Below are 13483 nucleotides of genomic sequence, written 5' to 3' on the forward strand. Positions count from 1 at the left end.
CACAACCTCCGATTTCTGATCCAAACATTCCTATGAGTCAATCAAGGTCTACTTAACAAATTCCGAGAGTTTGGTCTCAATCGAGCGGTTGGATCACTCTTGATCGCACGATCGGACGATCATTGTTTTACGTAAACTTTGAATCCTTGATTCGGAGTATCCGGGACTCTGATTCTTGATCCGTGAGTTCCTACCTGATCCTTGAGGTACACATGGATTACTGCAGAGGTGCACAATCCATCTTCTACTGGTGGTTTCAATTTTTTTGATCAATTTTGTCCGTGTTGTTTGAATTCTTAGCAATTCAAGGACAAGGCTCAATTTTTTTGGTCAAATTACTCTAATATAGAGGGGCATTTCTGTCCAATCTTGCATCCCCTCCACAACCATTCCCCAGCCACAGAGAGAGAGAGAGAGAGAGAGAGAGAGAGAGAGAGAGAGAGAGAGAGGAATAGGTGCTTGTGGGGGTGGTTGGCTGTTGCTGTAGGGCAAGGAGTGGGTTGAGTTAGGAGGAAGAGGTAGGGTATGGAGGGAGAGGAGGGATGGGAGAAGGTTGTCGGGGAGGGGTGCTGGGTGGTTGTGGAGGGTTTGTTAGTTGGACCGAAATGCCCCTCCATGTTAGAATAATTGACAAAAAAAATTGGAGATTTTCCTTGCATTGCTGGGAATTAAAACTACATGGACTTTAGTGGTAAAAGTGGTAAGCTACAGGAACCAAAATGACTTTTTGTCTTAACAAAATAAACTTATTCTACATATAGATGCATGTCAAAATTAATAATAGCACTGATTCCATATAAAATTGTAGGAGATTAAAAAAAATATTAAAAAAATGATTTCAAAAGGTAAGTTTCAATTTGGGATGAAAGAACAACGTGAAGAAGTGATAATGATTTTCAGATGTGCTTGAACATGTGTGTAGTTGGCGTACGTGGAAAACTCATCCTTGCATATTTAGAGTCCAATAAGATAAACATGCAGTGATGACTTTTTAAAATAAAATATAATAAATTCAAGCCGTTTTTCCCTTTTGCTACTCTTTTGACGTTTTCAAAAGATGATGTACCTTGAATTAGGACATGAAGGGAAATCTCATATAATATCAGAAAATGTGAAAATAAGTGAATTGATAAACAGAAATTAGAGAAAAGAACCTAATTGCATTGCCATAACTTGAGATGTTTTTTGTTGGTAATCTTGATAAGTATAAGTTGACTATCTGGTTGGCATGGTGAAATAAATTTCTTTGCAAAACACGTGTGCATGCCATTAGAAGGGTGTTGAGGGCGCAACTCTGGTTGGCATGGAAAGTTTCATATTTGGATGAATAATCAAACACGAATAGTGTGAGTAGCTGCAAATTCTGATTTAGTCTCCCAAAGGGTCAAATGTTGAAAAGAATTTGACGGAGTCAAATTTTGACAAGAATTTGACGGACCATTATTTTCTTGACACTGTAAGTTTGTAGATTGTTAAAATTTTTGTACATAATATATGTGATTTCTTTTTTGTTTAACGAACTAGAATATTTAGTTTTATTTGATTTCTTTTTTGTGCCTTGTACAATTGGTTGGTTTTCAAAAACTGAAACTTACTTTGGGTTGATTTCTTGTTTCATTTCCAGGATAACTGTACCTATAAAAGAATATATATTCCAAGAAATTAGGGATTTATTAGATAAATATTTATTATGGGAAGAAAAATACCATTAAAACCAAAGGAATGAAGGGTAAACAAAAAGTCATTCCTGCACGTTTATCTTTAGGGTAAACAGAAAGAAAATTGCTATGAGAATTGTACATGCTTTGACCATAAATATTATGCCCAATAATTTAAACAATCTACAAATTTACATTGTGAAGAAAACAACTCTATGTCAAATTTCTTTTCACAGTTTGACCCAAACGGCTAGTAGGAGACTTATATTGCGTGTTTGAATATAGCAGTTGAGTTTTGGGAGGAGACAAACTCATTCAAATATGAAACTCGCCATTTCCCTTTGACATTCTACGTAGTTGCCCCCTCAAACCCATTCAATGCCCATGTGTGTTTACTATTCTCATGCGCAGCACGTACTTCCTCCTCTATATAAAGGCCATGCAGCATGACAGCCATAGCCAACTTACACTTTTCAAGATTATTACCAACAACAACAAAAAAAACCTCAAGTTATGGCAATGCAATTACATTATTCTTTTCTCTTAGGCATACTGCTACTAATTGGCTTTGCTTTGACAAATAGCGAAGCTGATATTAGAGCTCCACCCACACATTTTGACACTGCTTCTCTCAATAGGAGCAGTTTTCCAGAAGGGTTCATATTTGGTGTAGGTTCTGGATCTTACCAAGTAAGTCCTTTTCTGGGCTTTAATTTGACTTTTGATTAGGGTTTTCTTTCAAATTCAGACCAAGCATCGATCCAAGCAAGAATATTGACATCTTCTTCATTGTGTCTCTTGTGTATTTTAGTATGAAGGTGCTGCAAAAGAAGGTGGTAGAGGACCAAGCATTTGGGATACCTTCACCCACAAATATCCAGGTTTGTCCAATCAAATCATCAATTAGTTAAAATAACAAAATCGTACTACTTTTACTCTTATGCTCTAAATAAATAAATTTTCTATGATTAATTGCAGAAAAGATTAACGATAGCAGCAATGGAGATATCACTGTTGATCAATATCACCGCTATAAGGTTCATGACCTAATGTGCACATATTAAATTTTGAAGCATGAAGAAAACTCATCACATTGAAAATAAGCTCCCCATATAATTTTTATCTGATTTCTTTTTTGTTATGCACTGTAGGAAGATGTGGGGATTATGAAGAATATGGGGTGGGATGCTTATCGATTCTCTATCTCATGGTCAAGATTGTTACCAAGTAAGTTCACTTGTGACCAATCGTCAATATTTCTGCCTTCATGGTTTTCGCTTAAGTAATGTGTCCAAGTTGTCTACTGAACAATATAACAATTTTTTTTTTTGTCAATTAAAATACTTGATTGAAATAACGTAAGCAAAAATATTTTTTTTTTTCAAACATAAATTAAATAGAAGTCGAAGTTCAAGTTGGATAACATATAGTCCAACTTTTTTAAAGTTCAGTTTAAATGTTATCGGTGCACTTATTTCTTTATTTTCTGGTTTTGTTTTAATTATTAGATGGAAAGTTAAGTGGAGGAGTGAACAAGGAAGGAATCAAGTATTACAACAATCTCATCAATGAGCTCTTACGCAATGGTGAGTCATCCCACCTTACATGATCAATAATTTATACAATAAGAGTTACATGCACTCATAAAAAAAGTCATTTTGTCAAACTTATAACTCGCTTTTATTGACGATGCTATTTATAGGTTTAACGCCATTTGTGACACTCTTCCATTGGGATCTTCCCCAAACTTTAGAAGATGAATATGGTGGTTTCTTAAGCCCTCATATTGTGTAAGTGAAGAAATTAGTCCTTTGAGTCGTATTGATAATTTAATTAATAAATACAATTATGACATTTACATTCTAAAATGTGTATATACAGCAATCATTTTCAAGATTACGCAGAACTTTGTTATAAGGAATTTGGTGATCGAGTAAAGCATTGGAGCACAGTGAATGAGCCGTATACCTTCAGTAACAATGGTTATGCACTCGGGTCCCTTGCGCCGGGACGATGCTCCACTTGGCAGCAGCTAAACTGCACCGGCGGAGATTCATCTACTGAACCATATTTGGTAACACACCACCAGCTCCTTGCTCATGCAGCTGCTGTAAAATTGTACAGGAATAGATACCAGGTACAATTAATTAGTTTGTTGCAACAAGAGAGTGGCTACTTTACCCTTTTGTGACTCTAAAACAAACAAACTAAATGTTCTTGTGCAGGCATCTCAAAATGGAGTGATAGGGATAACACTGAATTCACATTGGTTTGAGCCCCTATCGGAAGAAAAAGAAAATAAAAATGCTGCATTACGAGCTTTGGATTTTATGTTAGGATGGCAAGTGTATTTCGAATTTGCTTATGAACATAATATTTACTACTTACTATCGAGCAATACATAATATAATGTCAAGTTAATACTTGAAATTTTTACCTTCTTATAGGTTTGCTGAGCCATTGACAAGTGGTGACTATCCGCAAAGCATGCGATCTCTTGTTGGAGGCCGATTACCAAAATTCACGAAAGAACAATCCAAGTTGCTAATTGGTTCATTTGATTTTCTTGGACTAAATTACTATACGGGTTACTATGCAAGTGATGCACCTCAAAATAACTCGGTATACGCAAGCTTCGCAACAGATTATGGCGTTAATCTTTCTTGTGAGTACAAATTCAGAATTTTATTCAAGCAATTTAAGTTTATAGAGTAATTAGTTTCTAATATTCATATGTGTTGTGGCAGCTGAGCGTAATGGGGTCCCCATCGGTCCAAAGGTACACATCAAATTACTAGATTAAGCCTTTATAATTTCGACCATTAATCGTTTTGCACATACAAATGTGACTCCTAAAAATCTAAAGATCTTCAAATTTTGGTGCAGGGTGCTTCGGAATGGTTAAATGTTTATCCACGAGGAATTCAAGATCTTTTACTCTACACAAGGAAAACGTATCACAATCCAATTATTTACATTACCGAAAATGGTAATTTTTTTCTAGCCTTAAGTAATTGCATGATCAATGTTTCACATATTTTTGGTGTAAAACACGCACAAGTGGTACAAAGTCTAAATTTGTAACTACATAATAATGTATTATATATTGTAGGTGTGGATGAGTTGAATGATCCGAAATTATCACTTGCCGAAGCCCTTAATGATACCCACAGAATTGACTACTACAATCGCCACCTTCATTATGTTCAAAGTTCTATTGAGTAAGTGTATTAAAAAATTCATTTATAATATTTAAATATATATATATATGTATATGGTATATAGCTTTAGATTTTGAGTTATTGATTTATATTATTGACATTAATATATTTAATTTCCTTTTATTTCTTTTTAGCAATGGTGTCAAAGTGAAGGGATTCTTTCCGTGGACGTTGCTAGATGACTTTGAATGGAATTCGGGATTCAGTGTTCGATTTGGTATCACCTATGTAGATTACAATGACAGGCTTAAAAGGCACCCAAAACTCTCGGCGCACTGGTTCAAAAGTTTCCTTAAGAAGTATTGAAAACTTCAGATCATATTCGTCATTCAATATTTGTATTTAATTCAATAATGTGAATTTTATGTATGTACAATAATACTAGGGATTCCAAATTTCTGTACATACAAAATTTGAATTCCAAATTTGTGTACATTCAATAATTTCAATTTTAGTCCTTGTATAAGATTAAAATTCCATTCAACCCCCTTGTAAAATTAAACATTGATTTTTAGTCCTTTGATGAGTGTCAACATACGCATAATTATGAAACTCATTTGTTTGTAGTCCTTTGACTGATTGTCTCGAATTTGAGTTATTTATACTAATACCTCTTGAGGTTTTTCTTGTTTTCTCAAAACCCTCTAAGGTCTTGGAAATTACACAAACAACCCCTCAGGTTTCAAAATGGTTTCACATAACTCCAAAAATAAAATAAAAAACCTAAAATTGGATGTAATAGGACTTTTGCATAGACTAAATTATCCGTCATGAAGAACTGTTTGGATACAGTCGCACCCTAATCTCTAAACCCTAACAAAAAAAAAGAAGATAAATCATAAGACGCATCGTACTATTCCATGAGAAAAATCGAAGATGCTTCCTCTCTTCCATATCTTTATCTCTTCCATCTTTGCTCCAACATTGAAATCCTTTGTTGCTTTGAAAAGAGAATTCTTAGATCCTGCTATCTCATTGTGACAGGACCTGACTCAAATTCCACTTTGAAATCTGTGCCGAACCCTGTGTGTTCGACACCTGACAGGTGCTGGGCACTCTTGACCAAAATGCCCTTAAAAGTTTCAAAATTCTTTTTCAAGTTTGACTTCTGTTGAAGATTCGGCAGTCTCCCCTATGAAATGCTCGTTTCCCAAAAGTTTTTACCTATACAAAACTCAATTCGAATATCCACAATCGTTTAGCAGGCATTAGACAAATAATTTGAATGGCCTCAGGCCTCAATACTTAAATAAAACATTTCACCCTCTAATACTGAACTCAACTCTTAGAATACCGTGAATACTTAATCAACTTCCAATAAAACCCAACTAAATAAATTTTCGGCACTTGATTTTAAGGCTGCACCTAGTAACTCTAGGTTGCCTACGTACCCTTACAAAGGGATCAAGCCATACGTAATTCTTCCATCCGCTGAAACTCAAACAATATATATATATATATATATATATATATATATATATATATAATTAACATATTACTTAACAGTAGGGAAAAGATAAGATTAATAAAATAGCATTTATTTGTAGAAAATCCTTAAAACTTGGAAATCTTTAATTCTTGTGTCATAAAATCAGAAATTAAGTATTAAAACTTGTACTCGAAAATACCAAGATGAAATCATCAGTTTTAGTTTAAACCTTTTAAAACCAAAATATTCTCCGCCCAGGCATACCCCATTCTTGATCCGTCAATTTCCCCAATCTTTCCGTCAATTGCAATAATATACCGTCAATTCCTTGTGGCACATAACGTGACACATCCTCGCAGGCCTCGGTAACACAAAGTCAACCCAAGCCGCATTCCTTGTCGAACTCGGGGGACATGTAGTCAGCCCGAGAACGCACATCCTCTCTCCACAGGGTTCAGACGTCCCCGAGACTCGTGGGGCATTGCCATAAAAATAAACTGTTTCAAAGGCAACTGAGGGGTACTCCCGTGGTGGGTTTGAAACCATTTTCTGAAATTTATCATAAACTATCCCTTATTCCACAAATCCATTTTCCAACTCTTATATCAACTTTCAAAAAACCAGTTCTCAACTACATTTAAAATATATACCACATTCTGTTAAGAACTAGAGTCCATGATTCATCATTTTCAAGCCACTGAGTATATATATTAAATTTAAACATATAATAAGATATTTAATTAATTTCTCGTCCACTCCAAACCAATTTATAAGCCGTTCCTAGCTTTACACAATTAAGCATAATATAATATCCTTAGAAAGTAAAAACGATTACATTAAAACTCATAAGCAATAAATCATCCACTAACACTCAATCCGATACCTTAATAATAATCCCAATAATAATAATAAATATATAAGTAGATATATAAATAAATAACTAAATAAATAATTCCAAAAGATTCCATCACTCTAATAATGCACAAACTTCGAATATAAAAAATAACATAAGAAATACCAAAAATACTATAATACAATTCTGAAAAATCCAACCATAATCAAAATAATTCCCATAACAGTCAAGCCTCGTTTATAAGATTGTTCTTTCACTTCTCGAATGATGAAACTACCTCGGGTGACTCTTGGTCAACCGAGTGGTCAAACTTTCTAAATTGGGTCAACCAAGCCCGCAATGCCCACAACCTTCGATTTCCGATCCGAAAGTTTGTATAGGTTCAATGAGGTTTAATAAACATGTCCTGCCAGTTTGGTCCGAATCAAACGGTCGGATCACTCGCGATTGGACGGTTATCGTTAAACTAAACTTTGAATTATTAAATCAGAGTATCCGGGACTCCGATTCTAGATCCGCGAATTCCTACACGATCCTAGAGGTGCCTAGATCAACATATTTGAAAATCAAGTCGATTCAAGGGTCCTAACCTATCGAACCTGAATAACGCCTAATATGTGATATTCTATCGACAGTCAAACGGTAACCAAATTGATCGGAAACTCTCCAAACCGCTTGTCAAGACTTATACCTACATGATTAGCACATAGAGTGGAGCAATTTTTGTTCTTGGACTTACCCCAAAAAGTCCCTGGAAGTGGCCGGAATCGAAGGCGGAAACCGGCCAAAACTTCCATCGCTTATTTACGTCTCAAAACGCATAAATTTCTCCTAAATCACACAACCAACAGCTAGAACACATTGAAAGGATGAGAAAGCATAGTTGGGTCGCACGATTTGGCTGCCGTAAGCGTTCAAACGAGCTTGAGAAAAATTCACCAAAAGCCGGCCGGATTCTAGGCTGTTCTAGCAACTACGATGGCGGGCTGCGGCGGGGAACGGGTGGGACTGGAAGAGGATGGTGGCCCGATCATTTTGGTACGGGCCCCGTCAAATTTGGTGGCCGGATGAGAGAACTGCTAGCCAAAACGTGGTCGGCTGAGTGCTGCCATCGTGAGGGGAGAGAGGTTTTGCAGGTAGAGAGAGAGAGAGAGAGAAAAGGAAAATCTGGTTTTTAAAAACTGACTTCGCAAAAATTACGGTTATGCCACTAGACTTCTCTTGATCGTAACTTCTTCGTTACAACTCCGATTTGAGTCCACTACGTGTCTACAGACTCATCACGACATGCTCTACGCAACGGTACACCTAAAATCCCCATATTCTTTCCCGAACAAAAAGTCAACTTTTAAACCTATTAAAATATTTCCGAAGTAAAATTGTATTTTACTTGATTATTTTATTAATTAAATATTTATTTAGGATTGGGTTATTACACATTGCACCTTGATCTTTCTGCTTTGTAGCGTTATGATTTAAGTTGGGAGGAGTTAATCCTTTGACTAATTGTCTCAAATTTGAGTTATTTATACTAATACCTCTTGAGGTTTTTCGTGTTTTCGCAAAATCCTCTAAGGTCTTGGAAATTACACAAACACCTCCTCAGGTTTCAAAATGGTTTCACACAACTCCAAAAATCCCAGAAAAAACACCTAAAATTGGATGTAATAGGACTTTTGCATATACTAAAATACCCTTCATGATATCAGATCTTTTTGGATACACTCGCACCCTAATCCCTAAACCCTAACAAAAATAAAATAATCATAAATAAATCATAAGACGCATCGTACTATTCCATGAGAAAAATTCATGAAGCTTCCTCTCTTCCATATCTTCATCTTGTTAATGTATGCATTTTGAGTATTTCTTTTGGCTTCCCTTGACAATTTTGTAATAGAATTTTTATTATTTTTATCAAGCTCAAGTGTAGATTAAGAATAGCTTCTCTAGGTGTTCTTAACTAACAACTATCCTATGGAGGTTCAAGCAAATTGACTAAGGTAAATTGTACACTACATCACATTGCACTAAATTGATTTCATAAAATGATGACTAGTCATCTGTTTATCGTATAACTAGTCATCCGTTTCTCGTATGACTAGTCATCCTTGCTCTGTAGGATTTCCAGCTGGACCACCAACTTTTTTGTCCTATTCTCCATACCCTCTCTGCTGCCATGTGTCGATTCTGACCTAAGGAATTTTGTGTAAAAATCTCTGTATTCCTCTTTTGGCTGCTGTGACTTTGGTAGGCAAGTTTTGGAAAGTTTCCTTGGAAACTATCGCTTCTTCCTTAAGAGCCACCTTCATATTTTTCATCTTTGAGTTTTCCAAATTGTTTCTTTTTAAAAACTGCATTTGAAAAATCAAAATCTGCATCTAGCTAATTAAAACACTCTCATTTATATCTGGGTCAGATTCAAGACTGATTTCTTCAAGAGTATGGTTTCTTGAAGAAATTAGTCGTTCTCCTTTGAATCCAAATTTTGGTTTCAATCTAAGTTAGAGCTTGCAAGCTAGTGCCATGGGATGAAAGAGCTGGAGAAGGAGCTACCATTGCCATGAAGAACTAAGCTTGAAGCTTTGCTAAGTTGGAGAAGAAGATTGCACAAAGGAGGTATAACTCATCTTCCTAAATAGATCTAGGTTTTTTCTTGAGCTTGCTTGTGTTCCTTTGTAAGAATCTTTTTCTACTTAGTGGATTGCCCGGTCGGTTGATGACCCCCAGTTTTTCCCAATGGGGGGTTTCTGGGTGAACAAATTTCTGGTTTGCATATCTGACTTTTCTGGGTTTGTGTTCTTGACGGTTGACTAGTCATCGTATGAATTCTGGGTTTGTGTTCTTGGTGGTTGACTAGTCATCGTATGAATTCTGGGTTTGTATTCTTCGTGGTTGACTAGTCATCGTATGAATTCTGGGTTTGTTCTTGGTGGTTGACTAGTCATCATATGAATTCTGGGTTTGTGTCTTTGTAGTTGACTAGTCATCATTATCTGATGTTTGGTGTTTACTTGATTATGATGATTTCACACACTTCCACCATAGTTGTTGCTAGCACAGGGGATGCCTAGATTGACGGGTCCTTTTGAGTGCCTAGGTTGTCACTAGTAATTTTCTAGGGTTGCAGGTACATTGTGGCATGCTCTCTGTGTATTCTATGTTGTGGTTATTCATGACTAGCAGTTGACTAGTCATAAGTGTATTTGGTCAAGGTCTAAAGTGTGTGAAGATTGTTGCGTTTTGATTAAGTGTCATAAAATTTACCTCTCGTCACATAAGTACCAATTTCACATCTCTTCCATCTCTGCTCCATCATCGAAATCCTTTGTTGCTTTGAAAGAGAATTCTCAAATCCTGCTATCTCATTGCACCTTGATCTTTCTGCTTTGTAGCGTTATGATTTAAGTTGGGAGTAGTTAATCCAACAAGCCAAGAAATAGGAAGTCAAGGCCCTGCTCCAAGTCAAGACGTTGTGAGCAAAACCCATGTAGCAAATGAAGAAGCTGGTACTCAGCCATTGTGAAGAAGTTGCTCTGGTTTGATTTTTTGGTTTGAGTTAGGATTGACCTTTTTTTTGTTGTTGTTGTGATTGGAAACATATTGGAGAGGCATGGAAGAGATTGAGAAGGAAAGCGTCATTTTTTCCTTGGGGCAAGCGTACAATGCGTGTCTGATGGGTTGGTTTTTTTATTTTTACTAGTATAATATTGGGCAGAGATTACGGTACAATTTTATCCAAACAGTATTCTAATACCATGAGGGGTATTCTAGTCTATGCAGAAGTATTGTTATATCAGGGTTTAGGTTTTTTTGGATTTTTGGAGTTACGTGAAACTAATTTGAAACATAAAAGGATGTTTATGTAATTTTCAGGACCTCAAGGAGTTTGGTGAAAACACGAAAAACCTCAGGGGGTGTTAGGATAAAAAAAATTCCCAAATTTTCACCTATTCGTTTAAATTCTATTGTACTTTGACCATATGGCACGATGACAAAATTTTTGAAATTTAGTGAACCACTGTTTAGAGGTTATAGTACGGCTCATGATACGAGCACATACGTGAAAACTGATCTTTAATCGAACTTGAGGCTCAACTTCAATGACCCAAATTGTAACACCCCGACCCAAGTTTAACCATTTATTTAATCTGTTTAATTTATTTAATTGTGAAATTACAATTTTACCCTCGGAGTAAGGTCACGATAGTCACTATTCGACCCGTAAGGATATTTCGGATTTGAGTGGCACCGTGGCGTAGAACGCGTCGATACGAGTTCGTAGACACGTAGTGGGCCCAATTTCGGAGTTTTAACGAAGAAATTATGGGCAACGGAAGTGCAATGGCACAACCGTAAATATTTCGAAGTCAGATTTTTAAAAACCAGTTAGCCTCTCTCTCTCTCTCTCTCTCCTCTCATGACCCTTTCTCTCTCTCTGTCACATAGCTACGTATCCGACGTCAATTCCGACTTCGCTCGACCACCGTTTCAGACAAAACGACTTGCAAAATCTTCGTCCCTTCCTCCTCTACACGTCCATACCCATTTCCACCTTCGAAACTCTTAGATTGATCGCGATTTTCGACTGAAACCGAGCCGAAAACCCCGTTAGTCGACGGAATTGCTCGTGTAATTTCCGGCGATTCCAGCGGCCAAAATTGTCGAACCAGGTATGAAACTTCATCTACTCTTCGTGCTCTACCTGTTTATGTGCTTGATTTGGGTTAATTTTGAGGTTTTATAGATTGATTCTTAAACCTATTTGTGGCCGACCGTTTCGGCTTCGATTCAGCTAATTCTAGTTAGTCTTTGGCCTTGTTCCAAGAACAAAAGTTTATCTCCTAGTTGTCCTGATCACGTAGGTTTACGTATTGTTGGGCGTTTTGAGAATTTTCTGGTCCCCGAAATTTTCTCAAGACACCCACGCGTTGACGGCACGTGTGGCGGCGCGTGGGCCATGGGGTGGTGGCCCATTTGTCTTAAAATGTTTCTCATGTCGTCCCGAGCATGACGGTATGCTCAGATTCAAATTTGATTATCGTTTGACGGTCGAATGGATTTACACATATTAGGCGATATCCGAGTTCGATATGTTCAGACCATTGGATCAGCTCCATTTTAATTATTCATTTAAATTATTTAATTTAATTAATTATTAATTATGAAAATACAATTTTGCCCTCGGGGATAGGGTTATTTTGGTCACTTTTTAATCCGGTAGGATTTTGGGGAATTGAATGGCACCAAGAATAGATCACGTCAATACGAGTTCGTAGGCACGTAGTGGGCTTAAATCAGAGTTGTAACGAAAAAGTTACGGAAGTGCAGTGGCACAACCGTAAATGTTTCTAAGTCCAATTTTAAAATTCAGATTTATCTCTCCCTCACGATCTTCTTCTCTCTTACAGCCGTCGCAGTTTTTGGGCCACCACCGCCACCTTCGGCCACCGCTTGCGCTGGGACCGGTCCCAAAATGACTGGCCAACTTCCCTCTTCCTACCCCACCCCACCTATGACGGAACCGCCACCTACAATCGCTAGAAAATATGAAAAAGTCGACGATTCTGACCTAAAACTTCCGACGTTCGTTCCTGCGATTCCAGCCACCATTTTTATCGATCTAGGTATGCTTTCTCATCCTCTCAATATGATCTAGCTGATGGTTGGGTTGATTAAGATCGATTTTTGAGTTTTGAAACTTGAATTACAACTTAAAGTTTGGCCGGTTTTCACCTCGAGTTTTTGGCAAGTTATGGTCACTTTTTGGCCATGGTCCAAGAACAAAAGTTGCTCCACTCGTTGTCCTGCCCACGTAGGTATAGGTATTGTTGGGTTATTTGAGAATTTTCCGGTCACCAGAATTTTCTCAAGCCACACACTCGTTGCCGGCGCCTATGGCGGCGCATGGGCCAAGTGTGGGTGACCCATTTGGTCCTAAAATGTTCCCCATGTCGTCCCGAGCATGACGGTATGCTCGGATTTGAATTTGGTTACAGTTTGACTGTCGATCGAATTTACGCATATTAGGCGTTATCCGGGTTCGATATGTTCAGACAGTTGGATCAATTCCATTTTCAAACATGTTGATCTAGAGACCTCTAGGATCATGTAGGAATTCGCGGATCGTGAATCGGAGTCCCGAATGCCCCAGTTCAATGACTTAAAGTTTGCGTTAAACGGTAACTGTCCGATTGTGCAATCGCGGGCGATGACCAATCTTGCAAGACGTGTATAATAAACCCGTAGGAACTTTCGGATCAGAATTCGGAAGGGGGACGGTTGATCAAGTTTGGGAAGTTTGACCAGCCAGTTGACTGAG

At 37.3% G+C, this 13483-nt stretch overlaps 1 protein-coding gene across 1 annotated transcript; it reads left to right on the forward strand.

Annotated features, from left to right (window-relative positions):
• The first annotated feature begins 2136 nt into the window (after window positions 1–2136).
• On the forward strand, window positions 2137–5356 carry LOC110769597 (beta-glucosidase 12-like). Its single transcript, XM_088245565.1, has 13 exons — window positions 2137–2348; window positions 2470–2539; window positions 2637–2695; window positions 2810–2885; window positions 3167–3244; window positions 3361–3448; window positions 3540–3795; window positions 3884–3999; window positions 4106–4323; window positions 4406–4437; window positions 4545–4647; window positions 4771–4879; window positions 5014–5356. Exons 1-13 carry the CDS (start codon window positions 2172–2174, stop codon window positions 5183–5185), a joined length of 1554 nt encoding a protein of 517 aa, XP_088101691.1. The 5' UTR covers window positions 2137–2171; the 3' UTR covers window positions 5186–5356.
• Window positions 5357–13483: the final 8127 nt, after the last annotated feature.

Source organism: Prunus avium, chromosome 8 (assembly GCF_965620075.1).
Source record: "Prunus avium chromosome 8, drPruAviu1.hap1.1, whole genome shotgun sequence".
Lineage (NCBI taxonomy): Eukaryota > Viridiplantae > Streptophyta > Magnoliopsida > Rosales > Rosaceae > Prunus > Prunus avium.

What these genes read in the sequence shown, in the direction of transcription:
- LOC110769597 (XM_088245565.1), top strand. Translation starts at nt 2,172, where the DNA reads ATGGCAATGCAATTACATTATTCTTTTCTCTTAGGCATACTGCTACTA. An exon ending in ATGGTCAAGATTGTTACCAA is followed by an intron (nt 2,886 to 3,166) that starts GTAAGTTCACTT and finishes TTTAATTATTAG; the next exon opens with ATGGAAAGTTAAGTGGAGGA. An exon ending in TATTTACATTACCGAAAATG is followed by an intron (nt 4,648 to 4,770) that starts GTAATTTTTTTC and finishes TATATATTGTAG; the next exon opens with GTGTGGATGAGTTGAATGAT.